Source organism: Paroedura picta, chromosome 7, assembly GCF_049243985.1.
Source record: "Paroedura picta isolate Pp20150507F chromosome 7, Ppicta_v3.0, whole genome shotgun sequence".
Taxonomy (NCBI): domain Eukaryota; kingdom Metazoa; phylum Chordata; class Lepidosauria; order Squamata; family Gekkonidae; genus Paroedura; species Paroedura picta.
Genome location: NC_135375.1, coordinates 39,600,381 through 39,620,377, shown reverse-complemented (window position 1 = coordinate 39,620,377; position 19,997 = coordinate 39,600,381). Strand labels below are relative to the sequence as shown.

General features: G+C 41.4%; 1 protein-coding gene across 3 annotated transcripts in view; it reads left to right on the top strand.

Moving 5' to 3' along the window:
* LOC143842419 (uncharacterized) overlaps positions 1–19,997 on the top strand; it is a 168,155-nt gene that overhangs the window by 60,518 nt on the left and 87,640 nt on the right. Inside the window, exon 3 of one of the 3 annotated variants that reach the window (XM_077347575.1) lies at positions 7,138–7,226. The exons of the other annotated variants lie outside the window; for them this stretch is intronic. Within the exon in view, the coding sequence (XP_077203690.1) occupies positions 7,138–7,226 (89 nt within the window). The remainder of the gene's footprint in view (positions 1–7,137; positions 7,227–19,997) is intronic. 3 annotated transcript variants of the gene reach the window in all.

The following is a 19,997-nucleotide window of genomic DNA, read 5'->3' as shown; positions in this document are numbered from 1 at the left end:
TTTTGGGCCAGGGATCACAGATGATCTTAATGACCTTTGGGAGAGTATAGTCAACTAAGTGGTCTCTCTGGTATGCCAGGCCCTGATGAATTCTTTTAAGAGGAAAAAAAAAGACTCTCATAAGTTTAAAGTTGCTAAGTATCTCTCTTTCATGTTTAAATAGATTGTTCAGCATTTTTGTTACCTACTTCTTTTATGCATTAATCCACCTGTAAAATCACTATTACATCTATTCTGAATTGGTTCCAGGCCCTACTTCATGCTTTCTGAAGAGAAACCTAAGTATTCTTAGTCATAGCCTTCTGCAACAGCATCTCAGTGGAATCTTCCCCATCTTTTTAAGCAATGGTTGCTGCTATCTATGACTATGTAGTGATCTGAGTAGATAAGGTATTGCTCACTAGTCAAACCTGATAGCTACTTGGCATTTTCTATGCAACAAAGATATATATTTAGTAATGGTTATTCTTGAGAATCATAGTTTGAAGTCTTAAGATATTTTCCCCTTCCTTTTCAAATATTATTGTTGTTATTCCATTGGGTTAAAGATTGCAAATAACAAAATTTACTTTTGATATATTGTCTGAAATATTTTACAAGGATATGTTCTTTAATATAATGTTTTAGATAAATTTATAGTTACTGCTTTGTTTCTGAAAAAAACAATGTTGGCTAATTGTGGTATAATACGTTTCCATTATGTACTACATTTGTTTCATTTTGACCATTAGTTAATCTATATCGCATAAAATTATTTAAAATTCATATACTATCCTGAGAGTCAGCCCCACAGAGCAAAAAGAGAATTATTCCTGAGTATTTATTTTACTACATCTATAACTCACCCTGACCTGGAAAAGAGAAGGTTGAGAGGGGACATGATTGAATCATAGAATCATAGAGTTGGAAGGGGCCATACAGGCCATCTAGTCCAACTCCCTGCTCAATGCAGGATCAGCCCAAAGCATCCTAAAGCATCCAAGAAAAGTGTGTATCCAACCTTTGCTTGAAGACTGCCAGTGAGGGGGCGCTCACCACCTCCTTAGGCAGCCTATTCCACCGCTGAACTACTCTGTCTGTGAAATTTCCCCCCCTGATATCTAGCCTATATCGTTGTACTTGTAGTTTAAACCCATTACTGCGTGTCCTTTCCTCTGCAGCCAACGGAAACAGCATCCTGCCCTCCTCCAAGTGACAACCTTTTGCTCTCTTTAAGTATTTGAAAGGTCATCAAATGGAGGAGGGTAGGGGGCAACTTCTATTGACAGCATAGGACAGGACCCACAGTAATTGATTTAAACTACATTAAGAATGGTATTGTCTAGATATCGGGGGATTCACAGCCAGAGTAGTTCAGCAGTGGAATCACCTTCCCGAGGAGGTAGTGAGCTCCTGCTGGACAGATACTTATCATGGATGCTTTAGGCTGATTCTACATTGAGCAGGGGGTTGGAAAAGATGGCTCGTATGGCCCCTTCCAGCTCTATGGTTCTATGATTCTATGACTTCTGCCTAATAGTTCAAATAGTAATTAATTCATATAAAATATTCCCATGTCATATTAAAAGATGAAAAAATGCACAAATCAGAAATCACTAGCGTCAGAAGGATGCATTAAATCAGTGGTCCCCAACCTTTCTGAGGCTGGGGACCGGCAGGGCAACTGCCCCGCCTGCGCATCGCGCATGCGCAGGCCATGCCCATATATCGCACATGCGCCATGCACGGTCGAAATTGCGCATGTGCAGCACATGTGCGCATGCGCAAAAGTGCTGAGCATGAGCGATTTCGGCTGCGCATGGTGCATGTGTGCATGCATGGCCCGGCCACGCATGCGGAGTGCGCAGCGCGGCCCTGATTCCCTCTCCCCACCCTCCTGCAGTAAGAAGCTTCCCGAGCCGCAATCTTGCGGCCTGGGAAGTTTTTTACTGCGGGGGGGCGGGGAGAGGGAGCCGCGGCTCGGTGCCATGGCCTTCGCGGCCCGGCGCCGGGCCGCGGCTCGCAGGTTGGGGACCACTGCATTAAATAACCACAACTATCATAAAATTTGTATAATAAAGAAAATAATGCCCAACTCCTTGTATACTCACTTTTTATTGATTTAGAAAACCTATAGGCAGGAACTTGCTTCAGGCAGCTTAAAAGTAGAAAAGTGCAATAGAATAATAAAACAGCAGCATAAAAACAATCCACAAAACACACACATACAGTGGTAACAAAACAATCCAAAATTAAAAGTAAAATATTCCTTGAATAATTACTTACGTTTATATTGATATTTCTTCACTGTATGATATAAACCCTGGTTCAGAGACTGTGTGGTGGAAGAAAGGTGTCTTTCCTTACCTTTTCCTTTAAGAACATATAAACGTTCATGATAGTGAATTGCAAATATGGGAGCAGTATGAACACTGGTAAGTATACTCTGATTGCTAATTTAATAGTTAGCTTGGTAATTCCATTGGGATCCTCCCCAATATCTGTAATACTGTAATAATCAAATAGTGTTTTTTTTCTGGAAGATTTTTTGGAGGAGGATAATATAATGAAGAACTTTATTTAAATTTGATTTAAATTGCATCCCTGCTTTTCTTTCAAACCATTGTTTTTTTTAAACAAAAAATTAACAAATAAATATAAAACAGAGATTAATAAAATACACAACATTTACACTGTATCAAAAGCAGATGACAGATCTAAGAGTGCTAACAAAGAGCTGTTGTCCTTGGCAACTTGAAGGTGGAGATCACCAGAGCAACCAAGGCCATCTGTGTGCATAGGCAGGCCTGAAGCATGACTGAAAAGAGTAAAGGACAAATGAATCCAAGAAACTCTTCAGTTGCTCTGCCACTGCACTCCTGATTGCTTTTCTCTTGAGGGGGTGATGTGAAACCAACCTAAAATTAGGGTTGCCACCCTCCTGGTGGGGCCTGGAGATCTCAGTGTTACAACTGATCTCCAGACTAGACATCAGTTCCCCTGGGGAAAAAGATGGCTGCCTTGAAGGGTGAACTCTATGGTATTACAACATGCTGAGGTCCCCACTCCCAAAGTCCTACCTCTGCAGACTCCATCCCTCCCCCCAAATCTCCAGATATTTCTCAGCCTGGAATTGGCAGCCCTAACATAACTGGCTAAAATCTTGTCAAATTAGAATTTGTTTAACAAGTGAGCCACTATCTCCTTCAAAGGGAAATTCTCATTTGCTACAGAGGCATGGATAGTATTTCACAATCAATCCCCCCCACACACCCCTAGCAAACTTCCTCCAGCTAGGATGGGCTGCTATTTAAATTGCATGTGATAGTCTTTATCTATGTGTAACCCCTTGAGTCCCAAGAGCCTTGAGTTCATGAACTCAAAATATAAATCTAATTTATTTAAATAAACCTGAAAGCAACTATAAAAAACATTCCTAAAGACATCAATAAAGGTAAAGGTATCCCCTGTGCAAGCACCAAGTCATGTCTGACCCTTGGGGTGACACCCTCCAGTGTTTTCATGGCAGACTCAATGCAGGGTGGCCTTGCCAGTGCCTTCCCCAGTCATTACCATTTTACCCTCCAGCAGCAAGCTGGGTACTCATTTTACCGACCTCGGAAGGATAGAAGGCTAAGTCAACCTTGAGCCAGCTGCTGGGATGGAACTCCCAACCTCATGGGCAGACAGCTTCAGAAAGCATTTCTGCCACTTACCACTCTGCGCCACAAGAGGCTCATAAAGACATCAATAGTGGTTCACTAACCATTATTTCAGAGCAGAGTCCTACTCACAATCCACTTTGTAGAAGGCACAGAAAGCATGGTATGCTCTTCCTGAGGCTGAGCCTGGAGCAGAGTGCCGGCTGTCAAGAGGGCTTTCTTGCAACAGTAGGAACTTTTCCTGTGAATCTTGAAACTTGTCCCTTGCCCTGAAAGCCAGTTTGGTGTAGTGGTTAGGAGTGCGGACTTCTAATCTGGCATGCCAGTTTCGATTCTGCACTCCCCCACATGCAGCCAGCTGGGTGACCTTGGGCTCGCCACGGCACTGTTAAAACTGTTCTGACCAAGCAGGAATATCAGGCCTCTCTCAGCCTCACCCACCCCACAGGTTGTCTGTTGTGGGGAGAGGAATGGGAAGGTGACTGTAAGCCTCTTTGAGCCTCCTTCGGGTAGGGAAAAGTGGCATATAAAAACCAACTCTTCATCTTCTTCTAGGAGCAGTGCCCCTTTCCTCCTGCTCAGACAAAGCAGGGCAGCTCTGTACTAGGGTGCTGATTTCAGTGTAGTCAATGAAGAGTTCAACTTGTCAGCAATTCCTGCTTCTCGGCTCTTCCCAGCTACTGCAGGTCTCCCAGGGAGGGTTCTTCATTCAATACCTTCCAGCTAACTGTTTTACCAGTGTCTTCTCCTTGGATCCAAAACATGTAAAACAAGCCTTGCCCTTCAGAGAGCACTACCTTCAGCACTTGTCAACCTATCTATCTACGTTAGCCTTTCTGGTAGTCTGCTTTATACTCACTCTCTTGTGTAGCTAAGTATCTGCACTCTACTAAATCTCACCTAAAACTGTTTTTCCCCAGTACAGGTGTATATATGTCTTCTATTTCATAATACTATCTGCTTCCTGAAACACCTAGTTTAGAGTTATTGAATAAAGGCAGCAAACACAGGCTGACATACATCTAAGAAAGTTATACTATCCAATCAATGAGCAGGGAGACAAAAGCTACATGTGCATACTGCAAGGTATATTATTGAAAGGTTTTTCAAATTGTGACAAGAATCACAAAACTAGTATTACAGTGCATTTTATGTATTCTTAAGTATCATAGAAGTGCTAAGAGATGAGCCAAATTTACAACCTTGAATATTATAAATCACCTGAAGTATCCTTTTGATATCTGCATACATATTCAGCATATGGAAACTTAAAATATGGACATTTTAAAGGTGGCTAAATCTTCCAAGTCAATTCAGTGCTTTAATAAATTGAGATCAGCACATAATATTTCATCTGTCATCTTAAAGCTGTCATAGTACCGAAATCCAGTTGGACCCAGTAAGCCACATACTTATTCTGTTATAGGCTGTACATGCGTTCACACAATGCTATAAACCCTCTGAAATTTTGCTCTTTGCTTTAGATTGTTTTTCATGTGTAAACAGCAAAGGTCACATTTCATTCATTTCTTTATAACTATTCTTGCTGTGACAAAGATAATTCAGCTGTGTGTTTATGTATAGGTATAGTTCTCATTGTGGTTATAACTTTCAGTGTTTTGCTTTTCTCCTCCTCCTCCTCCTCCTCCTCCTCCTCCTCCTCCTCCTCCTCCCTGTAAATCACTTGGGCAAATTTCTAAATATGTAAGGTGAATAAAAGATGCCCAGGCTCTACCGCATGCATAAATCAGTGTTCTTGTATAACTGAATGTTCTTCCATTAAAAAAAAATTAATGGGAAACTAGATGTCAGGGAGGAAGTGCGGTCAGATGCCTTTTCCTTCCATCTATTCCTGTATGATGAATGAATCTGTGACTAGGTTGTACCATATCAAACTGCACGCTGGGAATGTTCTTATACACTTTCTCTGTGTACTCTCTCTGTCTGTCTATCTATATACGATACATAAACATACACTTGCGGACGCGGAGCCCAACCCCCCCGGGAGAACAAAGAGCATGCTGAGAACTGAGACACATTAAGAAAGCTGGAGTTGGGATGTCAACTCTGGGTTGGTAAATTCTTGGAGATTTGGGAATAAAGTAGGGGGAAGGCAGAGTTTGAAGAATGCCAGAGTCTTTCTACTGTAGCTTGCATTTTCTCCTAGGGCAGTGGTCCCCAACCTTTATTAGGCTGGGGACCGGCAGGGCATCGGGCCGTGCCAGCGAGCCACGCCCGTGGGTCGGGCCGCGCAGGCATGGCCTGCACGGGCGCGGCCCAGCCCTGATTCCCTCTCCCCGCCCTCCCGCAGTAAGTAGCTTCCCGGGCCGCAAGCTTGCGGCCTGGGAAGTTTTTTACTGCGGGGGGGGCGGGGAGAGGGAGCCGCGGCCCGGCGCCATGGCCTTTGCGGCCCGGCTCCGGGCCGCGGCCCGCAGGTTGGGGACCACTGTCCTAGGGAACTGACCTCTGTGATCTGGAGTAGTAATCCAGGGACATCTAATGGCCAGGCATGTAAGATAACCCTATCACACCATCAGGAGATTTCATGGGCTCTGTTTTCTAGAATTTCTCTTTTCATGGACTCTCTTGTTTGAGATGAGAATTGAGATAGTTCCATCAGTACTTAGGATGGAGAGGAGTTGTAGGAGGCAGAAATATAGTGCAGAAGAATCTACATATTAGATAGGGAGGCAGTGGAGACTTTGGAAACCCAAGGTGTGAAGGGCTTACTAAAGGGTGATAAGGGAATGGCAAAGAATCTGAATGCCTTTTTGGGCTCTATCTTCACATTGAAAAATGGGAAGTTAGGGTTGCAAGGTCACCTAGTTTTCCAGATGCACCTCACCCCTTCAAACTCTCCCCACCCCCCAAAATTGGAAGAACACTGCAAATTAACATGACATGCTGACAACAAGCATATTAGGGAGGGGTGGTTTATAAATCAAATAAATCATGGTAATAATAATACTTGTTGCAGTGAATTTCATGAGTTAATAGTTCATTGTATAAAGAAGTACTTTCTTTGATTTGTTCTGAGCTTACTGCTCATTAATTTCATTGAGTACCCACAATTTTTTGTATTTTAAGAAAGGGGAAAAAGTACTTCTCTCACTACCTTCTCTATCCTATGTATAATTTTATAAACCTCAGTCATGTCACTCCTCAATCATAATTTCTCCTAGCTAAAGAGCCTTAATCTCTTTAACCTTTCTTCATAGAGGTGTTTTATTCGCTTAATCATTATATTTGCCCTTTTCTGAACTTTTTCCAATGGTATAATATCTAAACTGAAATGCAGTGACCAGAATTGTACACAATATTCCAAATAAGGCCACACTATAGATTTATACAGGAGTATTATCATAGTGGTATGTGGTATCCCCTTCCTAATAATCCCCACAATAGCATTTATTTTTAAACTGTATTTGCACATTGAGTTGACATCTTCAGAGAGTTATCTGCCACAACTCCAAGATCTCTCTTGGTATTAAAACAGGTATGTGGAGGCCACAAGCAAAGACAACTTCAAGTGAGGATTGGATAAGCATATGGAACAGAGGTCCATCAATGGCTATTAACCACAAGGTACTCAGGAGTGATTTGATGGCATATTTCTATACCAAAGAATGTTGCTGAAACACTCACCCAAATGCACATTTTGTTTCAAAGTGCATTATTTCTGCTTTATATTACAGTCTTTGAACAAACTTTAAACACTATATTAACAATTAATTTACAGAGTTCTCTTACTCTTGGCCTTCTTTCACCCTACTTAGACCCCAGCTGAAGAGAAACAGAAAGTGAATGTTACACTTGCCTATTCCTGGTTCCTCCCAGAAACATAATCACAGTGTTTCCCATACTGCTATAATGTTGATGTTTCTATGTTGTACATAAAATACACTTGCTATGCAATCTAAATATCTAACCAGTGTAACCCTCAGTTTGAGTATTATTAGACTGAAAGTTATGGTAGTGATTGAAATACATGGTTATTAGATAGTTTTGTTGTGTTTTTGGATGCTGCTGGAAAACCTTGGCTTGTTTTTATCACCAACAGAATAATGCATTAAGGAAAGCAAATTCAAGGGAGTGTTTCAATGTCATGTTAGACCGGATAAGTGGAATGACTTGTTTACTTTACTAGCCTATAACAAATAACTACATACTTTTTCAGGCCATTGAACAGAATGCATTTTACACTGAACCTTTGCTTATGAGTACAGTGGCTAACATTGACCATGTAACTAGCTATTTATATTCGGGGTGTTTTCCCATCTCCCCACTCTGTGACCTCAATGAAATTAGTGATTGGAAGGATCTGTGTGGCAGCATTTCAGTTATTGCTTTTGGAGAAGTATCTAGGTTATATTACCTTTGACATTTAGTTAGGAAAGAAAGGGGGGCTAGAATTTCCCTCTACTTTTATAATTTTTGGGTCTAGTTCTGTTGTTTATTACAGCCTGTAATTCCTGTGGGACACACCCCCTGCTTGTTATTTGATCAGACATAAATATCTTCAGTGTTACAAGAAGGTTCTTGTTTGTTTTACTGATTTTTATCTTTTCTTGTGCACTTTACCCTGTGGCATAATGCTGCATTACTCTTGGTCAGGGGGTCCACACATATAGAAGGAACATTCTACAGATGATCACCATTGTATGGGGAAAAATGTCACATGGATACAGAAGAACAAAATATATTCTGTATGTAAGTTCTTCTGTGGTTGTCAAACAGAATCATAAAGCTAGGTACTCTCTAACAAGCTGTTTTCTTAAAACCTTTAGGCTATTATCCATATAAAAGGTAAAGGTATCCCCTGTGCAAGCACCGAGTCATGTCTGACCCTTGGGGTGACGCCCTCCAGCGTTTTCATGGCAGACTCAATACGGGGTGGTTTGCCAGCACCTTCCCCAGTCATTACTGTTTACCCCCCCCCCCCCAGCAAGCTGGGTACTCATTTTACCGACTTCAGAAGGATGGAAGGCTGAGTCAATCTTGAGCCGTCTGCTGGGATCGAACTCCCAGCCTCATGGGCCGACAGCTTCAGACAGCATTTCTGCTGCCTTACCACTCTGCACAACAAGAGGCTCTATTATCCATATAAAAGGTAAAGGTATCCCCTGTGCAAGCACCGAGTCATGTCTGACCCTTGGGGTGACGCCCTCCAGCGTTTTCATGGCAGACTCAATACGGGGTGGTTTGCCAGTGCCTTCCCCAGTCATTATCCATATAGGGCTAGACAAAGTCTCGTAAATTGCATGAGTGAAATGGTGAGTCATGGGGGTGGCTTCTCCTGATTCACTCTTGCTCCTTTGCTCTAGCTGGCCTCCCTAATTCTTCACCCTTATAACAACAAGCTTATCACTTACTTCTGTCCCCATTTGTTTTGGTACAAACTCCTACATTTCTTCTCTGACAATTCTCACAATTTATGTTCCTGTTTACCACCATTAGTTCCCATTGCTGGACTCCTTCTGTTACCACGTACCTTCCCTAATGATATTTTCCTTGTATTACTTCTTAATCTGCTTTCTTGTTGGGAGCAACAGAGCTGTGGAGGTGGGGCCCAGTATTTGGAGAAAGGACACAAGAGCAAAAGGACACACCACCTGGAGAGGTGGTGTAGGGATTCAATGGTGGCTAGTGTGAAAGAGAAAGGGTATGCTATGGGAAGCCTGAATGAAAAAATACTTTTATGCATGGCCTTCTGCTTTTTGAAAGAGCCGCTGCCACCTGGAAATTAACTCTTTGTGACTCTGATTGCCTTCCTCAGAACAGCCCTTGTGAGTATGTGACAGACAATGCCCCTTTTCTGTCTTTCCTGGATCCCAAACAGTGTAAGTGGAGCTGTTGGCCTATAGAGGAAATTTAGTCAGGAAAAAAAATCAGGATTAAAATATATTTTTATAAAGCTTATTTTATGCATGCACATGTAAACAAGGAAAGCTAGGGAAGAGAAACATAGAGTACAACCAAATAAAAGTAGTTTCTAGCTGATTCATAATTTGTAAGTTTTCTCTGACCATCATGCTAAATGTGCTAAGCAGGGCAAGTAGTCTTAGATTCACAGGCAAAAGCTATCAAAGGCATCCTTACTACTATCCTTACTACTATTCACATTTCCTTACTACTATTCATATTTTGGTTTCCTGTGGGAAGGATGGGTTTCATCCTTAACCAATCAGAAAATGTAAGGCATATGAAATTTTCCTCCAAAAATGGCCACATTAATGAACAATTTCTTCAAGATCATATAGATTTTATGCCCAGCAATTTTGAGGCTTTATGCACAGCTAGGAGAAAGAACCTAAACACAAACACCACCCCTAAGAAGAATAATGGAAAACCGATCTACACTTGTTGACCCCTTCCAAAGAAGTTTCTCTCTGTCTGGCAACTCTGGGACACATGGCTCATAGTGGTCAGATAGAAGGAAACTTCCTTACAAGGGGCCATCAAGTTAGATGGGTTTTCCATCGTTCTCATAGGCGTTGTGCTAGTTGTTAGATTCCTTTCAACATGTAGATCAATATCAGAGTACTTGTGTTCCTGTGCTCAGCTTCTTATAGCAGAGAGACTGGTTTGCTCAAAACATCATCTGTTTATTAACAAGGAGATACAAAAACATGAACCACTGCTTTCTGAACAAGGAAGTTTAGGCAGAAAAATTAGATGTTGTAGAACTTGAAAATACTGGTCTTCTTTTCCTTGCATACTATAGTAATAACAGTCTGTGTGCACTTGTGGATTGAATTCCTGACATAATTATCCAGGTAGTGTTATCAGTCTCCTGGTGGGGTTTGGAGTTCTCCTGGAATTACAACTTTTGACTACAATTCTTACAACTATGGAGGCCACATTTTCTGGTTTGTTTTTGAGAAGCTTCCTTAAACTCCATGCCCGCAGGCTCCACTCCCAAATCTTCAGTAATTTCCCAACCACAGTTAGCAACCTTAGCTCCAGGCACAGGTCTAGTAAAATAAAGTTCTAGTAGTGGTGGTCATGTGTTTGCCATGCAGACTTTGTAATGTGAATCAGATGCAAATTCAGGAGTTGGACTAGAAACAAATATTGCCTCTCTTCATACCTGTTTCTTCAAGCTCAATCCTGTTTTACAGCAAAGAGTAACTGAATAGCCTCTTTGCCTCTTGCTCTAAAGCCAATTCCTTTGGGGTGATTGTGTGGAACTGGGAAGATAATTCTTTATACATTGACTTTTTCATTATTCCAGATAGTTTCCTATATAGTTCCTTGGAGAGGTTCAGGGCCAAAACAGATGTGATGCAGAAAATGTAGAATACTGGAATATTAAAGAGAAAAATTATGCAACCCCTCCCCCCAGGATGCCTGAGGTACTCAAGGAAAGCATCATTTTGGTTAAAAAAAACCCAACCCATAACCCTTCCCTGTCAGATGAATTGGGAATTCATTGGATGGGAAAGGAGGGAAAAAGTGCAACAATGTTTGCAGAATGTTTACAATGCAACTGAGAACAATTTCTAAATGTCTAAGAGAACTTCTTTGAACATTTGAATGTGCTAGTAGAAGTCTGCAACCAAATTGTGAGCCAAACAGGAATGTTCACCCATCTTTACGTTCTTTATGATCTGTCTTTTAAAAACAAACCTATTAAGTAAAACTCTGGTACTTTCTTACAACAAAGACAAATGAATATAGCTTGAGGGATTATGTGGCCCCCTTTTTCTATTACCCAGAATACCTATATGTGGAAAATGGTTGAATAAAAACCACAACTTCTTTATTGAGTACATATCTGCATGACTATTTGCACTGCAAATGTTTGTATAACCATCATGAAAGTCCCTTAAGGGCTTCTGAAGGCTTGGAATGGTAAGTTGTAAAGGAAAGAGGTTTGAATGGCAAGCAGGGGGTTGTACAAATTAGAACATCTATTATCCAAACTCCATTCAAAATTAGTTGCATCAATCCAGTTCCACAGAAGATGAAAATCTCACCAAAAACTCAATTTCCCTATAGAAATATGTATGATTCAGTTATAATATGTGGTAATCCTATGATCAAACCAAGTCTCATATAACTTTTCAGTGTACCACAAATTCTATTACATGAGCTAAATAGCAGAAAATAGCAGCTGATCAGATGTTGAAGCTTTAGCTTTTTGCTAATTAGGAAGTTTTGATCTTGTCTCTCTTACACAAAAATGACCAAAGCATATAAGCATCTCAGATGGTGGTGGGGTGGGCATACTGATTCAACTCTTAAAAGATCCCGAGGAAACTGTTTATTGGTCTAATTCTCCTTTAGAAGGAATTTTGAATTTTGATCCTGCCAGAACCTTTCTGACTGGACCAAATAAGAACCCTGCCTCTGAGAGACCTCTTGAAGATGGAACAAGAAGATCCATCTCCAAGGAAGGGTATGTATGCACTCCCATAAGTGATTTAGGTAATAAGAAACTGCATTTTTCTTTTGCTTCCTGCATTCTATTATCTTTTCTGTATGTACATAGAATAAAACTAATTTAAAACAATTTGTAGTTTGATTTCTAATGATGTTTCACCTGTATTTTAATTTACAATACAAGGAAAATTATTGGTTGGCCTAGAGTAGCCCACTAATATACTAAAAACCTCAAGATGGTGTGGTGGCATAATCTAACAAAGGGATATTTCTGGAGACCAAGAAACAAATCCGCCTTTATAAACTGTAATACATGCATGAACAGGTGATCTATAAATGGGATATTGCCTGACTTATTAAGTGTTTATAAGAATCACAAGATAATACGTGTGAAGTACATGAAGCAGAGTGGTAAGGCAGCAGAAATGCAGTCTGAAAGTTCCGCCCATGAGGCTGGGGGTTCAATCCCAACAGCCGGCTCAAGGTTGACTCAGCCTTCCATCCTTCCGAGGTCAGTAAAATGAGTACCCAACTTGCTGGGGGGTAAACAGTAATGATTGGGGAAGGCACTGGCAAACCACCCCATATTGAGTCTGCCATGAAAACGCTAGAGGGCGTCACCCCAAGGGTCAGACATGACCTGGTGCTTGCACAGGGGATACCTTTACCTTTAAGAATCGCAAGATAATATGTGTGAAGTACATGAATAACCAAAATAACTATATAAATGTGAAATATTATTATTATGGAAGTCTAAATGTGTATATGTGTTCAGTCTACAATATTATATCCTGGGAACCTGAGTGTTTAAATGTATATACAAAAAGTTAAAATAAATACAGGATTGCCACGTGGAATTCATTCAGTGATTTCAGTGCTGGAATCTTGTAACTGTTAAAGCATTTAATGTAGTCCCATTTCTGCTTTATCTGGTTCACCCAAAGTTTGATTGTCTGAACATCTGGCATTTATGTGTGTGAGTATCCCAAATTAACCCAAAAGATGTATGCAAATTAATTAAATATATCTTATATATAAAGAATACAATAAATGCAGAGTAGCCTCTTTAATCTGAACTTAATCTGAGCTTGATCAAGCGTATTTCTGTAGTCATGCACTAAAATTCTAATTTAAGCAGATTTTGTAGACATGATCGAATTGCTACCACCAGGGCTACACATTGGTCCAGAGTGCTTTTAGAAAGGTTGCCTTGAAACCTAAGAGGGCAGAAAACAGTAATGCTTGATATATCATGCTGTGTGACCTCTCTCTGCTGTAGTCAAAAATTCAGGCAATGCCAATTTGTAAAGAGCAATAAAGCCACATACAGTGAAAGAAACCACATTAACTAGGTGATACAAAAGGAGTGAGATGTACTTTGCTTGGTGAAAACTTTTCACTCAGTACTAGCTGTTTTTGCTCTCACTGCAAGGCAGCAGTTGGCACAGGAACACAAACACAATGGTTTGATGAAGGCCCTAGGCTGCTGTCAGAGAAAGAACAGGCTCCAAAGGAACTCAAGTGCTGCAGGGTCCTTTCTCACAAGGGACGGAGAAATGAAAATGTAGTCATCTCCTGAATTTACTGTTGAGGTAGCCTTCTTTGCCTGTATAGATTGCCGTGCCATTTTGATCTGAACTATATAGGTGTCAGTTAATGACCTCTTTGTGATGAACATTTTGGTTTGTGGGTTAATGGTATTATTTCAGCTTGTTCCTTTACATTTTTTTAGCTCCTAGGAAGATACAGTTCTGCTGCTTTGTTTTAATGCTATGCCTCTTACTATCAGTATAGCAGCAGCATGGAATATTAAGGAGACAAAAAGGCTGAACTGATCAAGAAGGTCAAGTTGGAGGAGGACTTGGATCTGGGAGAAGGAGTCCTACTCCAACCGGCTTGCCTTTCTGTCCAGCAACCAGTCAATTGTCTTCTATCCCCCAGCCCTGACCTCCTCCTTCACTTCGAGTCTCAGAGGCTGTAGATCCCTGCTGCATGAGAGTTGTCGCTGCCAATAAGTTCCCTTCCCGGAAGCCTCCAGCCTGCAGCCTTTACAAGTATTGGGGGGATGGAGAGGCCATCCACAGAGTTCTTCCACCACCACCACCACCACCACCACCACCCCAATCTAGCACCTGTTGTATTCCTGTACACTGATTACATGCAGCTCTATATCCTGATAGATGATCTGCCAGATGCCCCCCCACTGCCAGGAAGCAGTGATGGACTGGCTCAAAGCAAGCCACCTGAAACTGAGCCCTTCAATGGAGGTGATCTAGGTGAGAAGGAAGGGACCACATCAGGAATGTAACTTCCCATGATGGGCGGGATGCCCCTTACAGCTGCACAGTCAGCCAGGAACCTGGAAATATCTTTAATGCCTCATTAATTACGGAAACTCAAGTCACAAAAGTAGCACAGTGGGTGTTCTTCCACCTACACCAAGCAAAGCTACAAGCACCCTACCTTGTCCCAGAGCACTTCATTGTGATCCATGCAACAGTCACCTCCAGGCTTGATTACTATATCTTGATCTACATGGGCCTACCCTTGACCCTAGTCTGTAAATTACAGCTGGTCCAAAATGCAGCTGCCCAGAAGAGTCTATATAAGACACCATGGAGAGCCCACACAAGACCAGTTTTGCGGCAGCAGCATTGGCTCCTGGTAGAGTTCTGGATCTAGTTCAACGTTTTGGTCTTACGAAGTCTGGGCCCTGCACATCTAAGGAAGAAGCCTCTCTCAATATGTTCCCCAAAGAACGCTTTGATCCAGCAGCACCAATCAGCTAGGGACCCCTGGCCCTGAAGAAATATGGGAATGAGCTTGCTTGGTGTAGGTGGAATGAGCTTGCTTGGTGGAATGAGCTCCCAAAAGAGATCCTGGCCCGGACGGAACTTACGAAGTTCTGCAGAGCCTGCAAGACTGAGCTCTTCTGCTGTGCTTACGGTTGAGGTCAGTCAGAATACCATATTACAACAAATAACCCCCCACCCCAACCTCCTATGTAGCATCTATGCTAGCAACTTACCATCATTATAATAAATTAATTGCTGATGCTGATAGCTTTAATTTACTGTTTTTAAAGTTTAGCAGACATTGTTTTACCAAGAGATTTAATGTAATATATGTATAAAAGCTTGACCTTGTAAGGAAAATTAGCATAAAATAAATTAGAAAGTATGAGTAGGAAATTTGAATGGAATACCCACACAACAGAAAAGTTTATTAATTCTATAGCAAACATTGTGGGTTTTTTTCCAAAGAATAAAAGAATGATAAAGGCAGCTTTTAAAATCTCAGTTAACTTGATACTTTAAAAAGTGTTGTTTGATAATGTGGTGTTTTGGAACAGAAGACCAACAACTTATCCCTGAGGAGGAATGACAGAAATGGCTGTTGCGAATGATTCTTAGAATAAACCCAGCATGAGGCCTTCTCTGCCAATCTAAGGTAATTCTGCTGAAAGGCAAGAAATCCAAAGTGATGTATGTCCAGCTGGTTGTGTGTTGACAGTGGCAGGCCTGGCAAAAGTCCCACTTGCCTGAAGCCAAAAGAACAGGGAGAAAGGAAAAACCTTCACATTCCAGCACTACCAGACAGGCACAATAAATGCAAACTTCTTTTGCACAACCCTCCATGTGTCTTCAGATAATGTACCAATGTTCCTGGTGATCAAAGTTAATACTGTTCAGCTAGCACAATGAATATGACCAGCAATAGAAAACAGTAGGGAATACAATGAAGGGCTGGATCAAATGGAAAAGAAAAATTTTTTTTCCAAACAAACCACCGATTTCTACTTAGAAAGCAAACTGGGTTTTTAAAAAATGGTGTGCAAACACTTAATCATATATTAATCGACATGTTAAGAATGTGTTATTTATCATAGACAAAATCTCTTTGATTAGTATATTGGTAAACTTGGAATAGATATCAATGACCAATTATGCATGGGCACGGAAGGATGGGCTGGTGACTGCATGACAACAGGGCTAATTGCTGCTTATGCACAATGCCGTTGTTATCTGGACCTCTTCCTGGCCCTGGTCCGCTTTAGGGCCTGTGATGGCCTGTGGCAAGGGAATGCAGATTCTTCCACGTTCTCTTTTTGCTGCAGCGGCCATTAGAGGCCTGATTGGGCCAGGCCACTGCATATGGGACACAACACAACTTCACGATGCTGCAGAGCTGAATGGAGCATTTCTACCTCACCCCCCATGATGGTGAGATAGTGGCATGCCACTATCCCACCATGCTGCAGTGGGACCCCACGCCCCTCCTCCCTGCTGCCACTGCTGCCTCAAGGCACAGTAAGACATTCCAGCCCCAGAGTTGTGTGTGTGCACACACAACTCCAGGGTGGACTATGTGTACCAGGGAAATTTCATCCCTCATGTGTACATGGGAAGTGGTGGGATATGGTGCCCCACTGTGAGAAACCTGTGGCAGCCCAATTTGGCCACTGCTGTGCATAATCGGTCAATGTGTTTTACAAAACAATGTGTCAAAAAACAGATCTAGAATGTGGTCAATCAGGGCTGTTTCCATGGTCAGGGAAATGTGGATATTAAAATGTAGCTGATTCTTTTTAAAAAGTATTTTAAACAGTTTCTTTGAATGATTTTAGGAGCAACAAAAAGGCACTGAGGTTTATCTTGCTATCTCAGAGGCTGCTTCTTTGAGGCTACATAAATTATGTATACTTCACTTTATATAATGGTCTAGTCTTTGAAAGATATTAATTATTATGTAATAACTTCCACTAATTGTTTCTCCCCTTTGAGTATTTTAAAAAATGGTTGTATTGACAATAGTGTGTAGAAGTAAAAGATAATTAATGGTTGTTAAGATGTCTTTGATGCAAACTGAAATACTTGGTTTCTGCTTGCACAGTTCTAAACAGAGCCAGAGAGCCAAAAGTATTTTAATGATTTTTTTGGGGGGGAGGGGGTTGATTTAAAAGAAAAATATAAATTTGACTGTGGTAATAAAGAGCAGGCTTTAGATTATTTATAAATACAGGCATACTAAGGTGGCTAAATGTAATTCGCGGCTCGGCTTGAGCCGAGGCCGCCATTGCCGTGGCGGGTGGGGATGGGCGGGAGAAATGCGTGGGGGGGGAGTGCGCACGCACCACTAGTGGCACCTTTAAGACCAATAAAGTTTTATTCAAGGTGTAAGCTAAAGTGTGCACGTCAGACAAATAAACCTTTGTTGTTCTTAAAGGTCCTATTGGATTCAAACATTGTTCTGCTACTTCTTATCAGCATGGGTACCCACTTGAATCTGTTTTAGTAGTGATATATCACATCCTATATAGCAGCAAAATAATAATCCAGTGTAATTTTCTAATGTGCATTTAAAATATTTGCATTATATTTATTGTTTATGTAGGAGTAATCTTTTTATTAGCGCATTGTTAAAAAATTTAAACATTTAAAAAATCAAATGGCATTTTTATTGATAAACAGTGCACAAAACGTATGTCTTACATGTAGAGTATAACATGTATGTACAGTTGAATTCCCAGACAATCTTTAGGAACTCTATATGCTTATTCCTTAGGAAATGTTAGGAGTGCAGAAAGCTCACATGAAAGCCACGTTTCCCCCATAGTCCATTATCCCTAGTGAGATAATACTTTACTGAAACAAGACTACCAGGCTGAGAAGCAGTTTACTCTCTCGTTCTCCCCCCCCTTTTCTGCAGGCTCTGATTCATTTGACAAGAACAGCGTTCATACTGGAGGTGTGTGGGGGGGGGGGAGTGGGGACGAAGTTGACTGGTTCATAATTTTCAACTTGTTCAACTTGTTCATAATTTTCAAAACCAGAGTCGGTTGTTAACTATTGTGTTAAATTTGGTAGTTTTCACGGGTTTCAATAGGGAATACATTCCTAGATATACTCACCCTATCAGACTGGGATGAAGGTATTAAGGATGAAAGTATTAAAGGTTCACCCAAGGGATCCTCCTTCCTTTGTATCAGATGTACAGGCAAAAGCATTCTCTTATTAGCAAGGCAAATACTTGTTTGTGGCACAAGCAAAAGAAAGCGTAAATTAGTAGGAATACGTTTTCCTGTCCTTTATGGAGATCTTCCAACAAGGGTTTTACAAAGCTGGAACATTCAAGTGATAAAAGAAAACTTTTCTTCTTCCTGAATCTTAACCTGTTGCATTCAATTTACTTTTCAGGTCTAACTTTCTTCTCAGAACCGGACTAGGAGCACTGATGCTTCATACAGTAGAGTGTAGCAAGATAAGGAGTGTGTATGTGAATGTTTGTTCTGCTTGGCTGTGTTTCTAGGTTTTGTTTCAATATACACTCTGCATTATGAATGGGTGAATGAACTCCTTTATATCAGGTCATACCTAAGAGTAAGTGCTTTAAAATACAATAAAGACACCTGAGAGATTTCAGATCCTTTTCTCTTACAAAAACATCTTACAATATGATCTTGTGTCATCACCAATATCATTCAGGGTTCCAAAGCATGTGTATGTGTTTACTGCTGGTGAGCTTGCCTGGTGGTTGGTTGGAGGTTATGACCTGAACCTAAGCCTCTGCTTTTGTTTTCCCCTCCACCCTATCATACAACATGGGACACAAAGTTGAATTGATGTGTACAGAAATTCTAGTCAGCTTGGTGGGAAGATGGGCTTATCTGTTTTTGCTAGAAGACATCCCTCTCAGGTATGTTGAGTCTCTGCCTCCAAACTGCTCTTCCAACCTCCTATTGCCCAGAAAAATGAAATTAGATAGAGAGGAATCAGATTATTTGTCAGATCAGAAATTTTCCAATGGCTTTCAACTGTCAGAAACAATTCTGTTTGGGTTCAGAACACTTAAAATACTTAGGCAAGGATATTGTTCATGTCAGTTCTTGATCAGTAAATTTCCAACTGCACTTTTGAATTTGTTATAAGAGAAATGATTTATTTCTATAGTAAACTTAATGGTACATGTTTCTTCTATGCAAAAGTGATCCTTGTCTTTAAAAAAAAGATTTGTGGCATAATGTTCAAAGTGTCAAACTAATAACAAGGAAGATTTGCACTCTATTCATAGGAACACTTTCCCAGGAATAAACCCCATTGAACAAAATGCAACTAACTTCTGACTAGACTTGCTTAGGCTTGTTCCCCTCCTTTCAAATCTCTGCCTACTCACAACCTAGCCTATCTTGGGCCTATTATGCACAGCGGCAGCTATGTAGGGGCTGCCACCATTCCACTGCAGTGGGGCAAAAAGCTCCACTGTTTCCTGCATATGCACACGGGACAGGCTCCTTGAGCTGGTTGCCCCAATGCAATGGCCTCATGCATACAACACAGGGCCGGGAGTGCTGGGAGCACTCCACCACTGCAGCAGCAGCAGCAGGGAGGATTGGGGGCATGGGGGCTCCACTATATGATGGTGGAGAGCAGCATGCAGCATTCCCACCATGATGGGAGTGGGGGGATGCCCCTGTCAGCTCCATGGAGCCATGGAGCTGGCAGGGGTGAGAGGCATCCCTGCAGGAATGCCGTAGGCCAGGGCTTTCAGGCCTGGCTCCTCTGATTATACACAGGGCTAGCTTGACTTTGCCCTCACCTGCACCCTCAGTGGATCCCATCCCATGGAAGAATCTGTGTTTTCTTAGCGTGGGTCTTCCGAGGACCTAGGTCAGTCTAGGGCTCAGATGGCGGCAATGTCATACATAATCAGAGATTTTCCCTGAAGCCCTGTCGCCGACATCACAAGCATTCCAGCCTGTGCATAATCGGTCTTACAGATGTGCTCTGAAGCTATAGGTTTTTTTTCTAAATGCTTGACTTTCTCTAGATTTTCTTGGCACTGGAATTGGCTTGAGCACAGTGCTTGTATATGTCTGATATCCTCTGCGTCTTCACAGTTATGGAATCAGTTTATTTTCTTCTGTACTTACCTTAAATAATCAGGATTTTCAAGGGAAGAGGCTGTCATCAT